A 25,265-nucleotide genomic window follows, 5' to 3' on the forward strand; every position below is an offset into this window, starting at 1 on the left:
GCTTCCCCCCTCTATCCCGATACATGTCGCTGATCCTTCACAAATGGGTGGATTAGACCTATTCCGACTGATACAACAAAGAGTGATATCCCTGAAGACAGATACTGATTTATATGCTCATAAATAAATTGTTTACATTCGTAATGGATAATTCATTTATATATTGATAACTCTTGCGATTTATATTTGAAAAGTGGGTCGATAACTCTTGCAACGTATACTTGAACAATGAGTTGATTACTTTTATAAAAGTACTCTTGACGAAAACTTCATTTATAAGTTGATTTTTGTAAATTTAAGAAAATACAGCAATAATGTGAAATATTGTCAATATTTATTTTAATATCTATTGCAATAAAAATAAATGTGAAACAAAGAGGGCCACTCACAAATTTGTATTTTTTTAATTACAGCACATGATTACATGTTTTGAGAGCTGCAGACTTTTTTTCACATTAATCCTACTAATCCATAAACAATTAGAATTGCAATACATAACACGTTACACTTTTAGGCGGTGCCATTCAGCTAACGAAACACAAAACATCTAAACACACACATAACACATGTTACACTTTTAGACAGTACCAATCAGCGGCTACCCGTCTCTGTCGAACCACGTGACATCTCTACAATACATATAAACTGTTTTTTTTTTTTTTAAGCAAGAGCATTCTATTTGTTTGGAGCCTGAGATACGCGGAAGTGTTTGAACTGGAATCTGTAAAGACTAAGCATTTTTGGTACCTTTGTTAAGTATGACGTTTTATACGATTAGCTTCTTCTGTGGTGTAAATTATGATTGGGACGAATAAAAACAACGACCGAAAGTATATATATATATTGTATTTCGTTATTCACTCACACAAAAGTTCTCTCTCAGGAAAGCACTAATTTAGAAATCTAGATTTCGTTTCGTAAAAGACTTTTATTATTATCTTACAATGATATCAGTTTTATTGTAAAAAAATCACTATTCCACCTGTTCGAGAGACAAACATAAAAGAGCAGTGGAAGGACAAATCACTCAACATTGGTGTGTGTCAATAACACCTCCATAGAACTAAACATTGTTCGTGTGATAAAAACAATGTTCTTACAATCGAAATTAAGCTTTCTTTAAATTTTTGAATAAAATGTTATTGTTTTCTTAATCTTGAAACTTTTTTTTACATATGATTTGTTTGTTTTTGAAACACAAAAGAACAAGCTATCTCTGCTGAGCTCATCGCAGGGTTCGAACACCAAATGTTGAGCTTTTAAGCTTACTGCTGAGCCATTATTATTATTAAATTAACATCACAGTAAACTATTTTGAATGTTTTATGTGAGCTGTATTATCCATTTCACTTAAGATTTTTGAATTTTCCACCTCAAGCAAACATCAATATTATTTGTGTATACGGCTTCCTTTATATTCTTAGAAAATAATAGTTTTGTAAATAAAGGTATAGAAATACAAATTTTTTTCATGATCTGAAATTTCGGACTGACTGCTTAAATTATTTTGTGATATGGCAAAAAAATTGTATCTTAGCTTACAGAGGATTATTGTGTATTTGAGCGATGCCGAAAAACATTAATATATTTGAACGTTTCCGACTTACACGTTTAGTACTAACTCAGTATAATAACAAGTTTCAGTGTAACCACCTGTAGCTTATTGTTTTCGTAGAGACAAATCGAAGAATCACTGTGATAGAGACTTTAATTTGCGTACAAGGCAAATATGGTTAGCATCCAATAGTTGAAAATGCAACTCTTCTCAATCACAACATGTGCGAATGTGGCATTGCTCTAAAGAAAAACAAGAAAGCTATGTATTAAACACGACTGAACTTTCCTTATTTCCCTAAAATCGCTGAAAAATACTATGAATTCTTAAGAATACTATATAGAAATTGTGACAGTTGTCCGCATTGGAAGCAGTAGAATTGTACAAAATGTCAGACACACACACACACACAGATATACAGATGTATTTTTATATGTGGTTGTTGGAAAATATTATTGTATCTTTGCTGTTTGAATCTACGAAACATTTGTTCTACAACCTTAATGTGCTTTAAGTTACAACTTGATTCACTTCATACTCAATACACAGCAGACTTCCAGTTTATCGTTACAACAGTTACAGTTTATCGTTACAACAAAGTTAGCTCATTGTTCTTAATTATATTACTTATCACACCTTTCACTGTTTATCTCAGATGTATAAACAAAAACTGGATTGAACAAGTTCATTTTGACCATTACTTTATTAATTACGTACGAAAGCAGATAATCTACTTAGAATTCTACTCTTATTTCGTTATAAAAGACAAATGTTTTTATCATGATAAAACAACAGCTTTACTAATTAAAATTATTTTTAGAGCGACTAATACAATACCAACAAACAGTCTATCGTATCACACAAACACCCACACACATACAAGTATATATTTATATGTAGTTATTAAACCTGCTTTAGTGAAAGCCAGTTTGAGTCTTAATAAATACGGTGATGTAATTCCTTTAAAGTTCATTTTGTGGATGGTGCACTTCAGCTGGTGGCAACAGAAGGCAAAAGCTCCATAAGTAGATTATCTTTTGTCTTTTCCAATTGTCGTGTTTAGTGCAATAATAAAAGTAATACAATAGAAATAACTGCCGCCACTTCTGGTACAATCTCGACTCTTATTGGTCGACTTCCATTACAGCCATCAGTCTGACAACAATACACCTCCATGTCTCCTTCTGTTATCAAAGCCACGAAACAGAGCATTAATTTGATTGGTGATATAACGACAATGATTCTTCACGCGTTTATAATCTCAGTTAATTCTAACTTAACTTTATTGTGTAACAAATAGTGAAGACGTTGAAATGGATTTCTTTAACTTACATTTTTCTAAGTTACAATTAAAAGTATACAAACGACTTCACACTTTTAAAGGATATCACAAAAGCTACACATATTATGTATGCAAGACAAGTAATATATAAACAATAATCTTTCTCGGATACTACACTATGTGGTCAAAGCCATTAACTCGTAAAGATGATGTATTGTTAATATTATCTACTTTTGTACTTCAAATATGACTTACGAAAATCTACAGTTATTTAACCTCTTGCTTATCATACAGGTTTTCTCACTACGTCTGCTATTTTGATAAAGGTTTATCACACTGTATTTCGTGATATGTGATTTGTAGGGCATTTTCTTCAATATACTCTCAACCATACAACATTTTATATTTCATCAAATTTCCTATTTTTCTCTTGTTCATGTGACACAAAATGTCTTGTTGCGAAAAGTTTAAACTAATTAATATTTTTAAACTCCAGAGCCACTCATTAAATGAGCTAATAGTTACAAGTCATGCAATAAATCTACTTAGAATAAATATGTTTGTCTGTTTTTTGAATTTCGCACAAAGCTACTCGAGGGCTATTTGTGCTAGCCGTCCCTAATTTAGTAGTGTAAAACTAGAGGGAAGGCAGCTAGTCATCACCACCCACCGCCAACTCTTGGGCTACTGTTTTACCAACGAATTGTGGAATTGACCGTAACATTATAACGCCCCCACGACTGAAATGGCGAGCATATTTGGCGCGACGGGGATGCGAACCCGCGACCCTCAGATTACAAGTCGCACGCCTTAACACGCTTGGCCACGCCGAGCCAGGGAGAATAAAAAAAAATACGTATTGCTCTAGTAAATTATTTTTTTCAGCGAATTTTCGTTTGAACAATAAGTTTTCTTGTGTGATAATCTTATGACAAGACTCAAGTTTTTAGGTAGCTAATTCTATAAACTATTGAAACAGTTTATAATTGAATTCAAACCTGGATTCTTCACTTGGAGAGTAGGAACGATGTGGAATTTTATAGGTTTAGAAAATATATAAATTATTTAGAACTTGAGTTGTTATTCTTTAATACACTTAAATAACTTGAATACAGTGTTTAAATACATAATATCAAAATGTATTTGGAAACGCCACATTGTTACAGTCAATACTGCCGTACTTGGTCATGCACTATCTGACGTACGTATTGACAACTGTTCACAAGTATATTTTATATTGCAAGAGGTTCTGTCATGAGGCTGTCATATTCATATCAAAATACTCCTCTCTGATGTCATTCTATAATCCATTTAATGTACAGTCATACAGAAATTCATGGGCACTGCATCCGAGAGATTCACCAGTATGTTTTTGTATGGAATAACGTTAATAAATGTTTCGTTCTCCAATTACTTGAGATATGCAACGGTTAAACGAGTGGTTATGACTGAAAGCCTTATCTTGGTAAATCTATACCTTTCCCTCTGACCTCGTTTCCAGAGAGAGATACTTCTTGATTACGCTAAGTACTATTGCCATAAGCACAGTTTTTACCATTGAATTTTGTAATCATGGCCTCTCATCTGCAAAAAGACAACACACTTTCCAGACCGCGACTAAAGTAAGTCTGTGTCTGAATGGACCTGGTCCCCCAAGATGATTCCCTCTTTTCCAATTTATTTAAAAACAAGTGATATCTTCATCTTGGATATTCTAAAGCTCTGATCTAAACACCTCTTTAGGACATGAAATTATTAATATTTTGCATCGTAAGCGGCTGTTACATGCTCTTCCTGGTCAGTTTTCAGTGACATCACTCTGTACATAAGAAACGCCAAACAGTCTCAAAATGTATATTTCTGGTACATTCCCCGAATTTATTTCGGCTATGGCTATCATATTATTTGCTGAATTGCATATTCAAAGTCATTTCAATATAATATACTCAACCCTATATATATTAGCTTGTCTTTAAGTTAGATTTACTTATCTTTAGGTTGGAAACTCAGAAATCTACCTATCTTGTTAGCAAGTTGCATGCATTGTTATCTGTGTTTAAAAACTTAGATATCATCCTACCTGGTAGGCGAGATAGATGTATCCATATCTGTATCTTAATAATTTGGATATTTTACTCTTTGATTAGGAAAGTACGTACTCATTTATCATTACGTTTATAACCTAGATATCTTGTTATCCTGCTGGTAACCCAAATACACAACTTACCTTGAGGTTTGCAGTCGTTGATGCACTGCCTAACGACTATTCCTTTGTTGGTGTATTTCTGTGATATTAAAAACAAAAATATTACAGAACGCATTAGAAAACAAATATTCTAATTTATTTTTATTAGATTAATATAAATGACGTTTTCAGTTTTACTGCATATTATAATTTAGTACACGTACTTTATCATTGTAGATAAACACATATTTTTAAAATATATAATACACAATGTTTGCAAACTGTATTGGTATTTCTGTCTAGGAGGTATAGCCCGTTAACTTGTCGAATCAAATATATATATAAAGAAAATATTACAATCTGATGATTGGTTTATTATGAACTTCAGGCCAAGCTATACGACAGCTATCTGCACTAGCCGTCCCTAATTTAGCATTGAAAGGCTTTTGTATTTAACTTACGAAGAATGAACGTTATTTAGTCTCTTGCTTACCATAGGTCAGTTTTTAGTACGGGAAAGTGGCTAGTCATGATCAACCACCGCCAACTCATGGGCTACTCTTTTACAAACAATAGTGAAATTGACCGTTAATTTATAATGTCCCCACAGATGAAAGAGCGAGTACATTTGGTGGGGTGAAGATTCGAACCGGCAGATTGTATGTCGAGCACTTTAATCACCTGCCTATTCCACACAACCCGCTGAACAATAGCACTTATAAAAACATTTCTTAACTTTGCCTTTTATTAATATTTATTCAGTATTCTTTGTTTCACTTTTAGTGTTTTTTTATATTTTAATCTTGTATTATCTTCAATGACATAAAAGCGTAATAGAGAGCACAACAGAGGGCATTCTTAAAGCCACGTGACCTTACTTTGTCGAAGGTGTTTCAATATCGCGAGTTTATATTAAATAGCCCTTTATTTGTGTTTATATACCGAAATCTAAACGAAGAATTCTCAGATATGTGAAACAAGTACAGTGCAACAAATTTCACGAAATTGTTCGAGACTTAGAGAAGGTAAACGGTCAGTTATGAGCATTCCAAATTATGAGATCTTCAAATGTTCAATAAGGTTAAACATCAACTAGATTACTAGAAAGATCACTTCCAAGTTAAATATGAAGTATTTTCAAATAAACTCCTGAAGAATTTATTAAAAGCTCTCTTAAAAAACGAGGCCCGGCATGGCCAGGTGGTTAAGGCACTCGACTCGCAATCCGAGGGTCGTTGGTTCGAATCCCTGTCGCACCAAACATGCTCGCCCTTTCAGCCGTCGGTGCGTAATAATGTGACGGTCAATCCCACTATTCCTTGGTAAAAGAGTAGCCCAAGTGTTGGCGGTGGATGGTGATGACTAGCTGTCTTCCCTGTAGGCTTACACTGCTAAATTAGGAACGGCTAACGCAGATAGCCCTCGTGTAGCTTTGCACGAAATTCAAAACAAACCAAACCTAAAAGACGTAGTGACAAATAAGGTACGTTTCTTGCCTGTCTCTCACTGACTTTATTGGATAAATTTACCAAAACAATTTGAAGATTTCTTGGTATTTGAACATTTTAAATCAGAGATTTAGAAGAGTTAGAAAAAACAACAACTAGATAATAGGTACCAAAATAAACTTAATAAAGATGTCGCTTTTCTAAACTTACACGCAGTTAAAACACTAAAATATAAAATATTATGTATTGGGAACCCCCATATTTTGCAGCTCTCAAAAAACCCTTTGGTAGAATTCTTTAACCGCTACAATTTTTATTTTCAAATATTCAATGCAAAAATAAGAATGATATTTAAAATGTCGGACACTGGAAGCTGTCCATAACATCTAATACAGTGTGGTATTCAGTTAACGAATTAATCATTTAAATATTTGTGTGAATCTCAGGTTCGTCAGAACCATTTTGTTTCTTTGTTTCAAAATTTTTATTGGTTTTTTTTAGACTACAATGCAATAAAACAAATGTTGACACTTCGGCAATTGTAAAATATGTTTGTTTCTTCCACAATGTACGTGCTAACCTTACAAAAGGCTATCTGTGCACACCCACTGCTAAGAGACTTAGAGTTAAGGAATTAGTGAAAAAACCAAAAAACACTACCAAGTGTTATACTGTTCTTGTAAGACCGATTAGCGAGATTTTACTCTCATTCTTATAACACACCCAAGGCCTCAAAGTGAGGATCACGATATTTTGGGTGTTAACGAGAGGCAAACCACAGAACTTCAACTTCACAATCCTGCACGCTAATCACTGAGCCACGCTCGTCCGTGTTTCGAAAGGAAACTTGTTACACTTTACAGCTCTCCAATGTTTATCACTTTGTTGGTGTTGAGGGCGACGCTACGCGGGATTGATGGTTTACTTGTTTTGATCACTTACGTGTGTTGTATTGTAGTGTATTCTCTGCACTCTTACTTTCATTATTCTTGAGGACTTTGATGCTGTTCCTGACAAATCAGATTTAAGATTTGGTGTAAAGTTTTTGATATATCCTCTTCAAGCGTCAAAGATTTTTTTCATGTTTTAAACATCTCTGAGCGTTAGCCAGTCAGCTGTCAACCTGATTTGTTGAGTGTCATGTTTTGTCTCATACATTTATACTTTTAAACGTAACATGAATTTGTTTAAAGAACGTAATGAATTGTTAAAAAAACACTTGTTGGATAAATATTTTTTATTTACAATTTTGAACATATTTCGAACGTCAAATTGGCAAAATCAAACATCAAAATGCTATTTTTCTGGTTTAGGTAGTAGTAGTAGCATTTTTCTGGTTTAGGTAGTCATATTTCCTTTGGCCTAAAATATAGTCTCACTAAAGTTTATTTAATATACAAATATTTACTTTAATTTGTTTATAAATATCATCAAATGAATATCTTAATCCCATTCAGGAATTTTTTATTTTTAAATGTCATATGAACGACAATGATATTCTTGTAATAACAGAATAAATTACATTTACCATCAGGAACTTTCTGAGGAGATTTAGTCTTTTAGATGTATTTTATTAAATACTACTCACCATGCACGAGTTTTCTGAGGGGGAACAGTCTTTTAAGTGTGTTTGGTTAAAATCATAACAAGGAGATACTGATCCGGTCCCCTCTTGATTGTAAGTTCCACAACGATAGCACTTGAGACTTGACACTGTAAGAATTTGTAAAAATTATAAATAACATTTCTCGATAAATAATTTTAATGGGTCGTTAATGTATTTTAAACACAACGTTAGTTAAAAAAATGGTATTGCTCGAGTTACGTACATAAAGTAACAATCACTTAGGAACTAGGTTTTAAACCAACGACTCTAATTACACAAGGCAGATGCTTTAGTCAATTACCGTAGTCCTTGGTATTTTGTTGCTGTTTTTAGAGACGACAGTACTGCGCAAATACCACTTTGCGCAGTACTGTCGTCTCTAATTTTGACCTGAAAGACAAGAGGGACCCCAATATCATCGTCGTTACCACTCTTCTGTATTTTATCTCCACTTTTGTAGAGAACACATACTTCTAAAGTACAAGCAAATTTTTGAGGCAAAGGGAAGTAATCCGTATACCCTCGAATGCATAATATGAGAACGTGGACCATTTAGACTACACCCGACTATTGATGGGAGTTGAACAATCCAAACCGGGTTGTAAAAGTTAAAACCTGTTTACTATATCCCTTAGTTGTCAATATAGGAATTGTCGATTTAAGATGTTTAACTCCCATACAAATGCCTAGAAACGAATTCCTAACTTAATAAACCGACTGATGTAGCGTGAACGGTCTAATAAAATTTCATAATTAATAACAGTAAAGTGTAAAATAAGAGTTGCCTCATTCAATACCTGAGTTGCTTAAGGCACGATTGTAGGATTTTCAAAGAAACGTAAACTTTAAAAGTTGGTGTAGTATTCTTAAATTTTCTATATTAAAGTTAGAATCTCAATAATACCTGTTGCTGGTCTACAAACAATTTACCTGTTTTGTTTTATTTTATTTTGCTACATAAATGTTTATCCATCCTAAAACTACATTTCCATTATAGAAGTTAGAATACATACAAGTTAATTCAGTCTAAGCAGAGAACAACTGAAATAAAACATTTGAAATATGTATCACATGAACACGTTCTTTATTCCATTTCCAATAAAAGCCACCTACACATATCAGTTAAAGTTAAGTTCAGCCACAATCAATTTTAATTATATACTTTTTTTTACGGACACCAAGAACTAAATTAGAGTAAATAGTAAGTTGTATTAGCATATGGACAAAAAAGCCCCAATAACGAAAACTATAATAACCTTTGAATAAAAAATAACATCTGCATTAATAAACTTATAATCAGGGTACTTAACATATTGAAAAGAATCATTTTAATGCATATTTTAGACTCTTGAAAACACTTATATTTCATGTTCATCTCATAATATGAAAAACGAACTGTTCGGGATAAGCATTCGTTTTTTTTCAGAAATGTAGTTCAATATGACAGGAGATTTAGCGATGTGTAACAAACATATCGTATAAGTTGGCATAAAAATATTGCATCAAACATACGGCTCGGAATGGTCAAGTGGTTAGGGCACTCGACTCGTAAACTGAGGGTCGCGGGTTTGAATCCCCATCACACCAAACGTGCTAGTCCATTCAACCATGGGGACGTTTTAACATAACGGTCAATCCCACTATTCGTTGGTAAAAGAGTAGCCAGAGAATTGGCAGTGGGTGTTGATCACTAGCTGTCTTGCATCTAGTCTTACACTGCCAAACTAGGGACGGTTAACGCAGATAGCCTTCGTGTAATTATGCGCGAAATTAAAAACAAAATCTTCTCATGACAAAATCTTCCTATTAAAGATAGATCTTTTACTTTCCATTCACCTGAATATCCAAAATACTATTGTTTTTTCTTTATTGTTCTTTTAATTTTAGTGTTCGTGTTATCTTATTTTATTTATTTTTCATAAATATTTCTACTGAAATATTATTCAGTGATATTCAGTAATCATATTGTAAACACCCTTTCAACCAAAGAGAGAATTCCGAAATATCAAGTTTTTGGAATATTTAAAGTTTATTTTCTGTACAATTCTAAATCAAATATTTTGTATATGACCAAAATATCGATACGAAGTCGCAAAACACTTGAAGAGTTATAAAACACAAAGATGATAACTTTGAAAATAAATTACTTTCAACAACATGATGGAGAAGACGATTTAACCGGCTCAAGGCTGAAGAATCAGGAATAATAGAACAGTCAGATAATTTAGACTATTTGTTCTAAGTCTTTTGTTTGTTTGTTTGTTTGTTTGTTTGTTTTTTTAAATTTCGCGCAAAGCTACTCAAGAGCTATCTGCGCTAGCCGTCCCTGATTTAGAAGTGTAAGACTAAAGGGAAGGCAGCCAGTCATCACCACCCACCGCCAACCTTAGGGTACTCTTTTACCAACAAATAGTGGGACTGACCGTTACTTTATAACGCCCCACGGCTGAAAGAGCGAACATGTTTGGTGAGACGGGGATTCGAACCCGCGACCCTCAGATTACGAGTCGAACACCTTAACCCACCTGGCCATCTCTAAGTCTTTAAGCAACTGGTTCTGTATTAGATTATCAACACAGTTTTTTTTTGTCTAAACAGTACCTCCAATTTTATAGTACTTGATTTTGGAGAGTGTTGAAAGTGTGTTTGTGTTTTCTTATAGCAAAGCCACATCTGGCTACCTTCTGAGTCCACCGATAGAAATTGGACCCCTGATTTTAGCGTTATAAATCCGTAGACTTACGCTGGACCAGCGGGAAACAAGTGTTGAAAGAAAGGGCACGAATATCAATGTATCAAAATTAGAATTATAAATCGTCTACAATATTGGTGTGAAATTTCAATGGTGTAAAAGACTTCGCAATATACGAGGTCTGTTCAAAAAATACGTGGACTGACGTCATAAAACAAAATGTACTTTATTTAGAAGTTACAGGTCTAGGACCCCTTCAAAGTACTCTCCTCCCCAACGCACACACTTATCCCAACGGTGTTTCCACTTGTTGAAACAGTCCTGGTACGCTTCTTTTGTAATGTCCTCCAGCTCCTTCGTCGCATTTGCCTTAATCTCGGGAATCGTCTCAAATCTTCTTCCTTTCAAGGGTCTTTTGAGTTTGGGGAAAAAGAAAAAATCGCAAGGAGCAAGGTCAGGTGAGTAGTGGGGTGGGGAAGAACAGTGATCGAGTGTTTGGCTAAAAACTCACGAGTTCTGAGGGCTGAATTTCGCAGCAACGCGGTGCATCTTCAATTTTTCGGTCAAAATCTCGTAACAAGATCCAACTGATATCCCACACTCTTTAGCAAGCTCCCTGACAGTCAGACGTCGATTTGCCCGCACCAGGGTGTTGATTTTGTCGACGTGTGGGTCGTCAGTTGACGTGGAAGGACGTCCAGGACGATCATCATCTTCAATGGACTGTCGACCATCCTTAAAACGTTCATACCACTTGAAACATGCCGTACGCTTCATAGCAACATCACCGTAAGCCGTGTTAAGCATAGCAAAAGTTTCAGTCGCAGATTTTCCAAGTTTAACACAAAATTTCACAGCAAGTCGTTGCTCCTTCAGGTCATTCATTCTGAAATCCGCCAAACGAAAAAATCGCACTTCACTTAAAACCGCGTAGCTAATACACAAATGAAGATATCTGCAATCGGGAAATGGCGTCGTAATCAGCTGATCTGTGCGAACCTAGCGACACCAAGCGGATTCCACTGGAACCAACTGGAGCCGCGCAATTCAAACAGTTTGCGTATTTTTTGAACAGCCCTCTTAAGGCTAGTTCTGGCTTTTGCTGCATTTTAGTATTTTTGTAAAATAAGTGTTATACCTGAAGAAAGCGACAAAACACGATAATTTAACTCAAGAAAATATTTGTTTCTTATGAACTTTTATTACTGTTTCCTTACAAAATGTCGCAAGGAAACATTGTGTTTTATATCTTAATAAAATTACAAATTGCTGAATCATTGTAAATAAAAATGATTTGGATTTGTTCTTTAAAGGTATGAATTTATTTTATAGTTTATGAGTTAAATGACATGAAAACTTAATAATGTATTTTACCTTCGAAACGATGGTTATGATTCAATAAACCCAAAAAAATATTCGAGAGAGACAAAGATATTTTCATTCTATTTTTCGTTAAAATTTCACAGCGAAAACAGTAAAAATTATATCCTATTTGCACTTTCTAATTCCCAAGCATTCTCCAAAAGATAGCGAAGAAATGGAATCATTAAGTCTATTTTTTAAAAATATTGTTAACTCATTTACTGAAAATTTCAAGTCAGAGGTATGTAAAAATGATGTTTTGGGTTCTTCTATTATTTATTACAAGCCATTACCCAGAAAGTTTTTCATCCTATACCAGAACTAATCAAATGAGCTTAGCATGATGGTAGCTAATGACTACAGTCTAGTGGGTAATTTAACATAAATATTAGGCTTACAGGTTCCGTTACTTGGTTATTATATTAAATATTAATATGTAAAAATTTTATATAGAGAAAACGAAATTATTAAGTATTTCACAGGGTATTTTCAGTAAATAATGTTTTATGTGAATTATTCGCTTATACTAAGGTACGGATAACTTGCTTTTACGACGAAATGAATATATGATCCAGAAAGCTATCCACATAAATAACTTGTCAAACAAGGAAAGGAAAGGATACATCTGAGAATAGAATTGCAATGACTTTCTTCTTTCTTCCTGAAACAAAATTATTTTATAATATTATTTAGTTATTTTAATTTCAGTTGATAATTCATGCACAATATACTTTCAAAATGTTTAAAATTGCATGTTTGTAATATTTTAATTTAGTTTATAATTTTGATTATGTTATGTGCACTAAATTTTCGGTTATAATAAAATCAAATTATTGAATTTTTTTACATGGAGAATTCATTTTTAAACAAGATATTATAAATCATAATAAAAGATAGAAGATACAATGTCGCTTATTGCTTTGAATAGCGATAAAAAACAAACAGATTTATCGAAGTAATAGCGGTAATAAATTTTATTCATAATATGTTTATCAAATCAGAAAGATCCTCGTCATAATGCATGAAGGTATGTTAGTATTACGTTAACCCCATCTTATTTATTCATTGTGCAATAAAAAGTAAATATAATAACCTAAAATCTATATAAATGTGAGAGGTTTCTATTTTCTATTAACAAGCTATGGAGCTGTTCCTGTACATTATAAATAGAAGATAAGTTAAACACGAGAAACTTATCCATTCTCATCTTTCGTTTTACTGTTGTTAAAGCATTTTCATTTTGGTCTTGCAAACAGACATAGGAAATGCAAATTAACCTTTAAAATTCAATATTTTTAGCCTTTAAGTCCACAGCATCTACGCTCTCTTTTGTTATCAAATATGTTCCACTTCCCATGAAACAGACAGACAGGTAGATGAAACAAATGGGTATCGATTCGTTGTGAAATTACTGGAAGCCATACACACCTAGGAAACATCTACTGGCCAGGAATAAATGGCATATCTCTTATGATGAATTGGGTCTCGTTACTTAATGATATCTCACCTAAATCATTGTTACTAAACTTAATTTGTATAAGCGATACATAAAATTATATTTAAGGTTAATCATAGAGTGTCAGAGATAAGTAATTATTATAGCAAAGAATAATGAAGACTATTTTACACGGATAACAGTATTCAATTAATCATTGAGGGTAATATTAGCTCGGTTCCAGAAAGTCATCAAAATGCGTTGTTACGACACAATAAAGTTTTATTTTTCACTAATTTGTTTAAAAGGATTATATAGTTTTCTACTGCTTTTACAGTACTTCCTGTAAACAATTAGAATCATGAACTATGAATGCGAAGTTTCCGACGTCAAAACAACACCAAAACGCACACCGCATTTCAGACATGCATGCGTTATAAGAGTAATAATCAAGTCTCACTATTTGGTCAGATAACAGTAGTGAAGGAGTTGGTTTGGGGTATTGTTGAATAGCTTTGTAGCTATTGTTCTTTGTAGTTTATCGGCTAAAAAGTTAGGAACGACTATGCGCAGATAATCCTTCACGTGTCTTTACACTAAAATTCTACAAACAAAGAAACAAATATATTGCTTCAGAGCATTAAGTCCAAAAAACTCTTTGTTGACATGCGGACAACTTGTTTTCCAGAAATAATGAGATTAAAACATAATAACTCATTTTCAACTATTTGTACTGTATATGTAATACATGGTTGAGCTTAGGTAGCTTGATAAATGCAATATAAATAACTAAGTAAAAAAAGTGAATTTAATTATTTATCTATTGCATTTTCCACTTTCCTTATTTATAAATCCACCTGAGAATGTTATTTAATAACAGAATATCTCTCAAACCGACTCCGTTTTAAAAAATCAATATATGTAGGGAATTAGTTCCAGCTGAATACACATCCTAATGAGACCAAAATGAATCATTAAACTAAATGAATGTGCCCGATGATCAAATATCAACAACTAATTAGGGTTTGGCCACGTATCGGGGATTTTATACTACATCCCTATGGTTTATTCGCTCTAATTACTTGAAATATTGGAATTTAGTGTTTTTCTCTTCCATTACCTAAAAAACAAACTCGAGTAGCTTTATTTAAAGAGCAAGTAACACTTCTATAACAAAACTCTTTACAAATTACCCCAATTTTACTACTTTTTGTACGGATTTTAAATACTTTAGCTACCCATATAATTATTTGAGAACAATTATTTGAGGATAACACAGTCAACCGTGTATTTTATAGGATAAAGACGACAGCCAACATTTCAATTAAGTCAATAGAGCATGGTTGTAAATATCGCGGAGAATTTGAAACGACTATGATAGACTTTTATGTTAGAAGTTATTTTATAATCTATTAATTATTTATAACATTTAATCTATGTTATCTAATCTCTACCATGGTCTATAAAGAATCTTCTTTAACCAGCAACGTATATTATAAGACAGAAATATGATCTACATTCTTTATTCGGGGTAAATAGATTCAGGTTGAAAGTTACTAGTACGAAACAGAAAGTTGTATGAATGATAACGTGTTACATTATTACTCAGCCGGAACAAATACGTGTGCATACCATTGTTAATGAGACCAGTAAATTCCTTTATAAATCTAAAAATAAATCTTCCAATTAGCGAAGTCATAAGGTTAATGTTCTCCAACGGTACTGTGATAATAAATTATTTCAACAAAGCTAAAATTAAACTGTCGGTAGCTCATTGATTGGAGAGCAAAAAAAACTTTTGGTCAGGCTTTAAACTGGTCTCGATTATAAATATACCATAAAATTCAAAAATATTTATCTAAAAGCTAAATGAGAACATGTTAAATGGTTATATGTGTGTGCTGCAAATAAAATATTGTAAAAGAAATCACTCTGTATATTAAATTATATCTAGTAAAGGTTCATCTGGGAAAGTTTAGTCAACAATAGTTTTAAGTTCGTGATTGTATGTGTACTGTTTCAAATACTGAAGTTTAGGAAAAGAGATAGATATTTCGTCTATCAACTTGTATGAAGGCCAAGATTCGAGTTGCTGCTGTGTGAATATAATGAAACGATTTAAAATTTTAATCAACCATTCACTACTAACTCATTATCTCCAAGTTCGTACGTTATCCCCGCTTGATATTTCAATTAAAATGCCGCTGGGTAGACACTACTTCTAAAGTGTCTTAAAAATTCTCTTTTTTAAATAACAATTCTCATTCTGCCTTGAACGATCAATTAGCCACGATTTTAGTGTGGGCACGCACAACCGAACAGAACAAAATGTGCTGGAGGAAAATTATTTATTTCACGAAGCGTGTAACGTCTAATTAAGCCTAGCCTCCGTATTCAGTGTGCCATGAATAATTAAAATTTAAGAAATAAGATATTAGTAACTCTGATTTTTTTTGTCTACAAAATCTCACTTTAATAGCTTTTGCTTTAGAAAATTCGTTCATATCTTTAATATAAGGTGATATAAAAAATATATTAGTACTGTGGTACATTTGTGCTCAAACATCGAGTCTAATCTTCCAAACTGTAAATATATTTCTCTTCGACGAGTATAATTATCTGGCTATTTAAAAACTTTTCTCCTAGTGAAAAGAAACATAAACGTAACAGCATATGTTTTTTATTCCTTTAAACATTCCCGTGGGTTACAAAAATTGTCTTATTATTAACATGGTTAGTGTTTAAAGATTCCAAATTCTAGCTGAGAATATTAAAGTATCTTTAAAAAAAAAACGGATATTTTCTTGAAAGTAATTTATTTCTTTTGATGAACTATGTCGCACCAATTCCGAACAAGAAGTCGAGATAAATAAATGACAATAACATGATCTAAATAAGGAAAACCGTGCCAAAGATTTATTCAGAATCACGGTTAGTTGTGTTCAGCTAATAGTAAAATTTTAAACTTATATTAGTTGGACCAGGCGTGGCCTAAAGTTAGAGTCGCATTATGGCGCGAAACGTCTTTCACACTTTTAATTATGGGCACGTTATCAATGTAAAAGTTAATCTCGCTATTCAGTTAAAGATTCATTAAAAGAAAAATGCTCAAGAAAAATAAATAAATGTTCTAATTTGTAGAGTCTGCACGTGTGTTTTTCTAATAGCAAAGAAACATCGGGCTACCTGCTGTCACTACCGATGAAGTCAAACTCCTGAGGTCAGCTTTGTAAATCCGTAGACTTACCGTTGTCCCAACGGGGGAATGTGTAGAGCCATCATTAAAAAAAATCAAAATGCACATATGGTATTTTGAGCTTGAACGCGTACTTACCAGTCAGCAGTAGCTGTTGTCATAAAGGTTTTGTACGACTTTGGACTGAATATTATCTGTCACTTTTATAATGCACCCACAGTTAAAAGTGCAGAACATATTTAGCGTTATAGCAGCACGAACCTTAGAACATCCAATTTTGAGCCATTCTCAAGTGGGAAAGAGTAAAAATTTTACGTTGCATGAAATTAGTATTTTTTTTCTTTTAATTGCACAGCCTCACAGTTACATACATACCTGCACTATGTTTCCCCAGAGATCGAACCACGAATTTTAACGTTATAAATAGATGCATGATGGGCATATGTGAATGAAGCATTCTCATTAGACTTGTTTACGTAACAAAAATGTATCAATGTGAAATTTGTGTACATTATTACTTCCACCAATGAAGATAAAAGGAGCTTATGTTTTCATCCCTGTTTGTGTGCTTGTCAACAAGATTTCTCGTCTGACACGGATTTGGACGAAAGCTGGTATACATTTAGACTGTGGTCCATCTTCTGGAGGGTCAAGGTCACGAAAAACCCTTACCTATTAATATGGGGACCGATTTTGCACACTATTGTTTCTCTACAACTCGGTGAAAGGTAATAAGGTTTTGATAAAACTTGGTGGACACCTATAAAATTTAATTCCTCATTGTCTTGCAAAAATGATCCGTGTCCGTTAATAACGATAGACTTACGGACACATTTTTGTATTTCACCAACGAAGGTTAACTTGTTTAATGTAATTGGTGTTGGTTTCTTCGTGCAAGTCTACACACAGAGTTATCTGCACTCTGTCCACCACGGGAAATGAAACCACGGATTTGTTGTAAGTCCCTAAACTTACCAATGTCCAACTGGAAAAGTTTATTTAATCAACCAATCATTTTGGTTTGGACGAACAAGCCCGTTATTGATCTTTCGCGTTTGTTTGTTATTAAGCGCAGAGCTACAGAATGGGATATCTGTAGTCAGTCCACCGCAGGTATTGAAACCCAATTTTTTGCGTGAAAAGCCCTTATCACTGATCAACCGGCGAGGTGATATTTTTAAACTGTGAGTTTATGTCTTGTATTCTCTACTGCATATGACATTCCGGTCTAACTTTGTCTCCCTTGTTTTGTTAACCACTAGCTTATCTCTTAGGGTTAGTCACATGTAAAGGTAGATATGTTACAAAGTTGTTTGTTTGTTTGTAGTTTTTAAACGCACCAATGATAGTAGAGATTGTCATAATTACTCATAAAACTTCAGCTATATTATGGCTGCCACATATAGTTAAGATCTCTGTTCATGGGCTCTTAAGAGATCTATAACAATCAGGGGAAATTTTACAGCCCAGTGTTTGCTAAGTTGTGTACAGCATTGGGAATGATAAAGACCAAACTTCAACATTACATTCTTACTCTAATAACCTTGATGAAATGGGAATGCAATCAAGGCAATTCTTCATTTCTTGATACATTTTAATTGTGTTTATCAACTAATAGTTTAAATCATAGTAACATGGCTAGTGGAGGAATACTGGGTTGTGTTTATCAGCCAAAAGATGACATCATGGTAACACGACCATTGGAGATGTACTGCATTCCGTTTACCAGCCAAAAGATTACCTTATGGTGACATGATCATTAGAGATATACTAAGTTGTGTTTATCAGCCAAAAGATGGCATCATGGTAACATGGCCATTGGAGGTATACTAAGTAATATGGCCAGTCGAGGTACACTGGGTTGTGTTTATCAGCCAATAGATGATATTATGACAACATGGCCAGTGCAGAAATACTGGTAACATGACCACAGGGGTTATATTGTGAGAAGCTAACTACGTTAGTGACTTTCCACTTATTGTATTACAATCACTTTCTGCATTACCAGACAATTTGTTGTATTAATATTGTCTTAACAAAAGATAGGAGTTTGGCCATCACTGTAATGTTTGCTCCTTCAACACAGTCATTGTGTAGCATTGTGTCTTCCACCAAAATAAATTAATGTGGTAGCGCAATCATATCATTTGTGTGCAGGTCTACAGGAAAATGTAGTAATACTACTGTACAGTATAACGATAAGTCTTCAGGATTTTAACATTAAAATACGTGTTTCTGTATTCATGGTGGACGCAACACAAGTAGCTTTATGTTTAGCTACAGACAAACAAAATGTATAACATAAAACATCCAAGCAAAATTCGTAATAATAGGGGAATGTCCTTTTGTCATTATTCTAGTATTAAATTTTTAACGAATAAGAAAACAAGAACCCAACTTCAACTACCGTTATGCCCATAAAGATCAGGAGTGTAAATATTCAGTATCTTGAAAAGTCACTTCTAGGAACCAGGAAAATAGTTACTAATTGCTCTTATGACAACCATTCTGTGGGCTTACTTACTCATGTATAAGTTGTTTAGTCTCTCTTATCTTTGATCATTTCTAGTAGAGCTGTCATACATTTGCAACTGCCCATCAGAGAATACCGTGTCTTGTGCCACCCATCTCAGGGTTAGTCTGGTCACATTGGTATTACAAACGAGGACAACACAATCTCATTCATCTGGTTTATTGAATAACGTTAACGTTTTTCGTTGTAATTATGTTGTTTTTTCTGAAAAAGTCTAATTAAAGACTTAGAGATTCCAGTTGTAATTAATTTAGTTTAATATACCTTCTGATAAATACCATATCGAGACAACCAGTGCTATCCCTTCTCGTTTTGTAACTTAAAGACAAAGTTTTCATCAAACTGACCATGAAGTTTTTACTATACCAGCCTGTGCTACTGCCTGAGATCAGTCACTAACCAAAAGTGGAAGAATCCATTAACCTGGATCTAAATAAGAAGTTAAAAATACCATCCATTTACCTTTTCAACCACCAAAAATATTTATCTCTACTGTTCCCAAAAAACCCATCTATGGGTTTGAAAACTCAGTTTTTTAACCTTATAAAAGAAAACGTGAACACGGATGAAATTCAATAAAACTGTAAATTTTTATGTGATTTCTCTCAGACTTGAATGATTTTCATTCTCTATACCAAAATAGTGGGATTGACCGTCAATTATACACCCCACGGCTGGAGGGCGAGCATTTTAATAGACTTGCTATGTATAATAGACTTGCTATGTATATAGCTGCGTTTTCTGTGTGTGTGTAAAGGTAAAATCACGAACACACATCCAGAGTAAACAATTCTCAGGTAGCTCTTCTGTAAACAACAATGCTCAATATGTGAGTTTTTCAGAAGCAAGGACTGTAAAGCCTTTCAGATTTTAGTTCTTCTATGTGTTTAGCTATCATAAACAGCTATTCCTCCAAGATATATAACCAGATATGACGTAAGGCCTAGTAATATAACCACTGTATTAACTAATGCTTGCCTTCGACTCTCCTGACATTGCCTAGCACATGGATGTAAAGAAACTTGCCGTTTCACCCGAAGTAACACAGGATAAAGGTTGTTTGTTTATGAGTTGTTGTAAACAGCTCAAATCACTGTAATTGTATTAATATAAGCTAAACTAAGGATAAAAGTTTTTAATTTTAAATATCTCTGTTTCTGCACGTTTTGACTATTTTGTTTCAATACTTAACATTCTATATGATTATAGCTAGCTAAGTTACATATATATCGATCCATACTTGTCTTTATAAAATTTAAGATACTTCTATTATACTTGTCTGTTTCTTTTTTATTAACTATATTTTTATGTGCCGGCAATACCAAGTGTGGGGCATATACCCTATTCTATTATACCCAAAAGATACTCTACCAATCTACCTTCAAGTATAATTATATACTCAAAGTAGCACGTCGTCCGTTTTCTAGATATATATATAAATATACCAGAATCCACTTTGGTACAAGAAAGTTAGGATCCCAGACAAAAGAATTATGTAAAATAATTAGGCCGGTAAGGTTCTTCACTCTTTTTTTTATCGCTTGTCTGTAAAGTCCACTTACCTACTTAGCTAAAAACATGTTTCAATTTTATTTTGGTTTGTTTTGAATTTCGCCCATAGCTACTCGAGGGTTATCTGCACTAGCCGTCCTTAATTTAGCAGTGTAAGATTAGAGGGAAGGCAGCTGGTCATTACTACCCACCGCCAACTCTTGGGCTGCTCTTTTCCCAACAAATAGTGGAATTAACCTTCACTTTATAACGCACCGACGGCTGAAAGGGCGAGCATGTTTAGTGCGACAGGGATTCAAACCCGCGACCCTCTAATTACGAGTCGAGTGCCCTAATCACCTGGCCATGCCTGGCCTTGTTTAAATAGTGAGCTTTTGATTTACTCCATAAACACGTATATAGTGATTTAGGCGGCTCTGTAAGTACAATAAGTTTTAGTTTTGCTCAGCCAATACTGTGAAACAGTTATTATTAACATCCAGACATTTTGAAGATGGTTTTGAAATGACAATCTTTATGGCCGCCATTTTGTTCCATGATCCCTACTATTAAGTACAACCTTAATTAACGATATTCTTTGGAATAACTTTGAATGTTGTTGTTTTGATGGAGCAGATTTTTATTCTTTTTGTTTCCACAAAATAATACATTTATAAGTGTCTTTTTCCGGTAGCTCAAAATTAAGGACAATGACAGTAAGCCTTAGTAGACTTGCCATAAATACAAACGTGCGAAGTAACTTTCAACACAGTTGACTGAAGAAATGTTTAACGTGATGTCTTTACCTAAATATTTATGTTTCATTTCATAAAAAGTAACAATCACAAGACATTTCTTAACGAACACAAGCTACATTGATTATATCTATAAGTCAAAAGTTTTCATAGCAGCAATGCAATGTAGTTGACGAGCTTCACAAAAGGGGTTTTCGAATTTTTTTTGATAATCTTATTAGGCAGCAGACTGCTTTATCCGACTTTTCACAGGCGGTTTTAATAATCAGGGCCCAGTAATACTCTATAGAACAGAAATGAGTTTGTCTTACAGTTCGTGAAAAACTGAGGGAGGGAAATATCACTTTTCGTATTTTTAATACAACAATTCTTCCCACATATTATTACACGTGAAAATTAATAACTACGAGGAACCAATGGCTGATAAAAGTTTGGTCTCGTAAATCACTGTACATAAACATACAAGACATATAGAGAGATAAGGATTTTATTCCCATTAGTATACTGGATTTATTATTATTAATATTGTCACTAGGTTGTATTTACAGAATGATAATACATAAAAACAGAAATTAAGTAATCATCTGGCTCCTATAAAATGAATTTCATGAAATACACTACAGTTCAGCCCAAATCTTATCATATACAGGTATAACAAGTAGTAGACGTTTATGTTTCGGTATAATGGTATAACCTATGTGACGTGAATACTAAATATATCATTGTTAGGGAAAATATATCTCAACCTACCTGCGTACAGAAAAGCGAGCATCAATAAACATCCGATACACTGGAATTTCAGCATGTTGTAAGATGTTCTTTCCTATTACTTTGGTGATGCGCGTTTGTTATGTTGTCGACACGAGCGCAGCTTCTATTCGGGTGCAACAGTAAAGTGTTACGCGCTAAGAAGCAGTGGATTCAACTAAACTTCTCGCAGATCAACGTGCTAGTGACTGAAGCTATGATTTAGTGAACATCCCAACCAATCGAACTGGTCGTAACTTAGGTAAGTGCGTTACTACTACGACACGTGGTGGCTTGAGTGTAACTTTATCAGATACGAATTCGAATGCAACTAGACCAGTAGTTTGAATCAGCTATTAAAATAATAATAATAATTTGATTAACTATTGCAAGAGAAAATAAATGTATTCCTTATTTTCCTCACTATTCGTTGGTAAAAGAGTAGCCCAAGAGTTGGCGGTGAATGGTGATGACTAGCTGTCTTCCCTATAGTCTTACACTGCTAAATTAGGAACGGCTAGCGCAGATAGCCCTCGAGTAGCTTTGCGCGAAATTCAAAACAAACCAAACCTTATGTTTCATGAGAATGATGAAAATAGTATTATTGATCTGGGCTTTTTTTGTGAAATTATTTTTGATAAAATGAAAAACAGTAAGTAAGTCCAGTAGGTCCAAGATGTAACAGAGTTGTTATTTTATTGCCTTTTTTTAACTCAACAACACCTTACGCACCCAAAGTGTTGAGCGGTCGGATACAAAACTTCTATAGTTCAGCCATAGTCGTTTATAATTTTGAACTGTGACCCAGAGCGAAGACAACCCCTGTCACTTTAAATGACTACTCTTGATCGATTGTCACTTTTATTATGCACCAACAGCTGAAATTTTGAGACCCTCAGATTCACAGTTCAACACACAAATCATTAAACATCTTCAGTTTCAGTTATGAGGATAGAGTGAAACATATGATACTTTTATTGTGACCAAACCATTTCCAGAGATAATGGTCTCATGCTACATGTGAAGATATACCCAAAAGGAAAAACATTGAATAATATAAGGAAATTTGTATCTAGATGTGAATAAATATGTAAACAATTTGCAAATATAACGTAACTAGATTCTGTTTACACTTTTGTTTTAAATGGAACGAATTAGCAAATAAAACAACCAAATTCTGAACAAAGATCTGTTGTGAATAAAAATCTAATGATAAGTAGAATGGTTTCGTATTTTAAATATAAAATCTCCCTCTAAACTGGAAGCACTACGTGATTTAACGGAACCAGAATCTGAATGTAGGACTTTCTTGAGTGAAGAACATTAGCAAATTTAAGGGAATCAGTCTGTCGAAAGAGTTTTGTTTTACCTAACGATTCAGATTTTAGTTAATTAAACAGCTTTTTCACCAAGCATATTCAGAAGTCCTTTAGCTGAAAACAATCATAGTTGTATTTCAGGTAATTATCACTAAATTAAATCAACTAAAAACGAAATAAAGTTTTGAAAAGAAGCATATTTTGGTTTTAACAGTTGAGCAGGCCTATACTGCTAAATTAGGGACGGCTAGCACAGATAGCCCTCGAGTAGCTTTGTGCGAAATTCCAAAAACCAAACCAAACAGTTGAGCTTAGATGAATATGAGCCTTAAAATATGCATTATCACCTGTGACTACTTCATACTTTAAAAATATTTATTAATACCTTATAGAATCATACACTTTTAAGCGAAATAAAGAATCTGTTGACATATATATTACAAAGCTACGTCATGCATAAAGTTTTATTACTTTCATACGACATTTCTTTCTACGTAATATTGCCGCTTTGTTCTTGAAATTTTCGAAGCTAGAAAGTAACGTATCACCTGACAGTGCTTTAATACTTTTAGGCGGTATAAAGCCTTCCAAATATAAAATATGATGTTTCTCTAAAATACTTTTACTCGAGTCTTGTGTGGTACTCAACAACACATTGTTTCCACCTAGTTCCACATTCCAAAACCAAACATTCTATCATGAAACAATTGAGAAAGACCTTTGAAGACAGCAGTGATCAATAATTTTACAAAAATGGCTCACAGCTTTGTCAGGTTTCTTTTTCTTATGTTTAATGAAACCAAAACATCAATACCGCATGTTGTTAAAATGTGTTATTGTTCCAGTTTTGTGTGTAATATAAATGTACGTTATAAAATGTGAAGCAGCTTGAATAGGTTTCACTTCTGAAAATAAGATTAACTTTTGAAAATGTTATTGAGTTTGAATCAGAAAATCCAAAAACATCTGTGATATTATGAAATAAGCACACGCATATTCAAAAACAATATTGGAAAACGAAAGCAATGTATTCGTATCTTCTTTTAAACAAAATACTTGACTTGTAATAGATTAAAGCTTTCACGCAATTCATTTCAAATAAATATGTAAAACAGAAAAACTAATATTGAAAAGAAACACTAAAGGAACGTTGCCACGTTTTATACATAAATAAATGGGTTGGTAAGCTATTCAATTATATATATATATATATATACATTCTAAAGTGTTTTAATGATTAATTTGTTTATTTTATTAGATGGTCGAAGAACCAGCACAGTTTAGGTGTTGGGCTTCTTCCAATTTAATTGAGTAACAGAAAACCAATTTTTCAAAAGGAACTTTACATTAAATATAAAATATTGGAAATACTTATGAAAAGAGTGATATTAAATGTAAATATTATGGGATTGCTACACTTCTATTTTATAAAAATGAACTACATGAGAGTACGATCGTATATTGATAGTTTATATTGGTATGTTGTCACCCAGCAAATCAAACAGTGGCATACCAGCATACTGTTCCTAGTAGTAGTATAGTAATTGCACTCATGATTTCAAGTACAGAAACCTCAAGTGAGAAACGTGTAGAAATTAAACATTTGTATCTTGAAGACTTTTTCCTGCTGTAGATTAAAGCGAAATATTATTTTTTTAT

The 25,265-nt window shown here is 33.4% G+C and overlaps 1 protein-coding gene across 1 annotated transcript; it reads right to left on the reverse strand.

Annotated features, from left to right (window-relative positions):
• Positions 1-394: 394 nt before the first annotated feature.
• LOC143229306 (uncharacterized) lies at positions 395-22,543 on the reverse strand. The gene is made up of 4 exons (XM_076461445.1): positions 22,291-22,543; positions 8,059-8,183; positions 5,065-5,122; positions 395-2,739 (listed from the first exon to the last, which is right to left on the reverse strand). The coding sequence occupies exons 1-4, from the start codon at positions 22,343-22,345 to the stop codon at positions 2,615-2,617; spliced, it is 363 nt and encodes a 120-aa protein (XP_076317560.1). The 5' UTR covers positions 22,346-22,543; the 3' UTR covers positions 395-2,614.
• Between the last annotated feature and the right edge of the window lie 2,722 nt (positions 22,544-25,265).

Source organism: Tachypleus tridentatus, chromosome 10 (genome assembly GCF_004210375.1).
Source record: "Tachypleus tridentatus isolate NWPU-2018 chromosome 10, ASM421037v1, whole genome shotgun sequence".
NCBI lineage: Eukaryota > Metazoa > Arthropoda > Merostomata > Xiphosura > Limulidae > Tachypleus > Tachypleus tridentatus.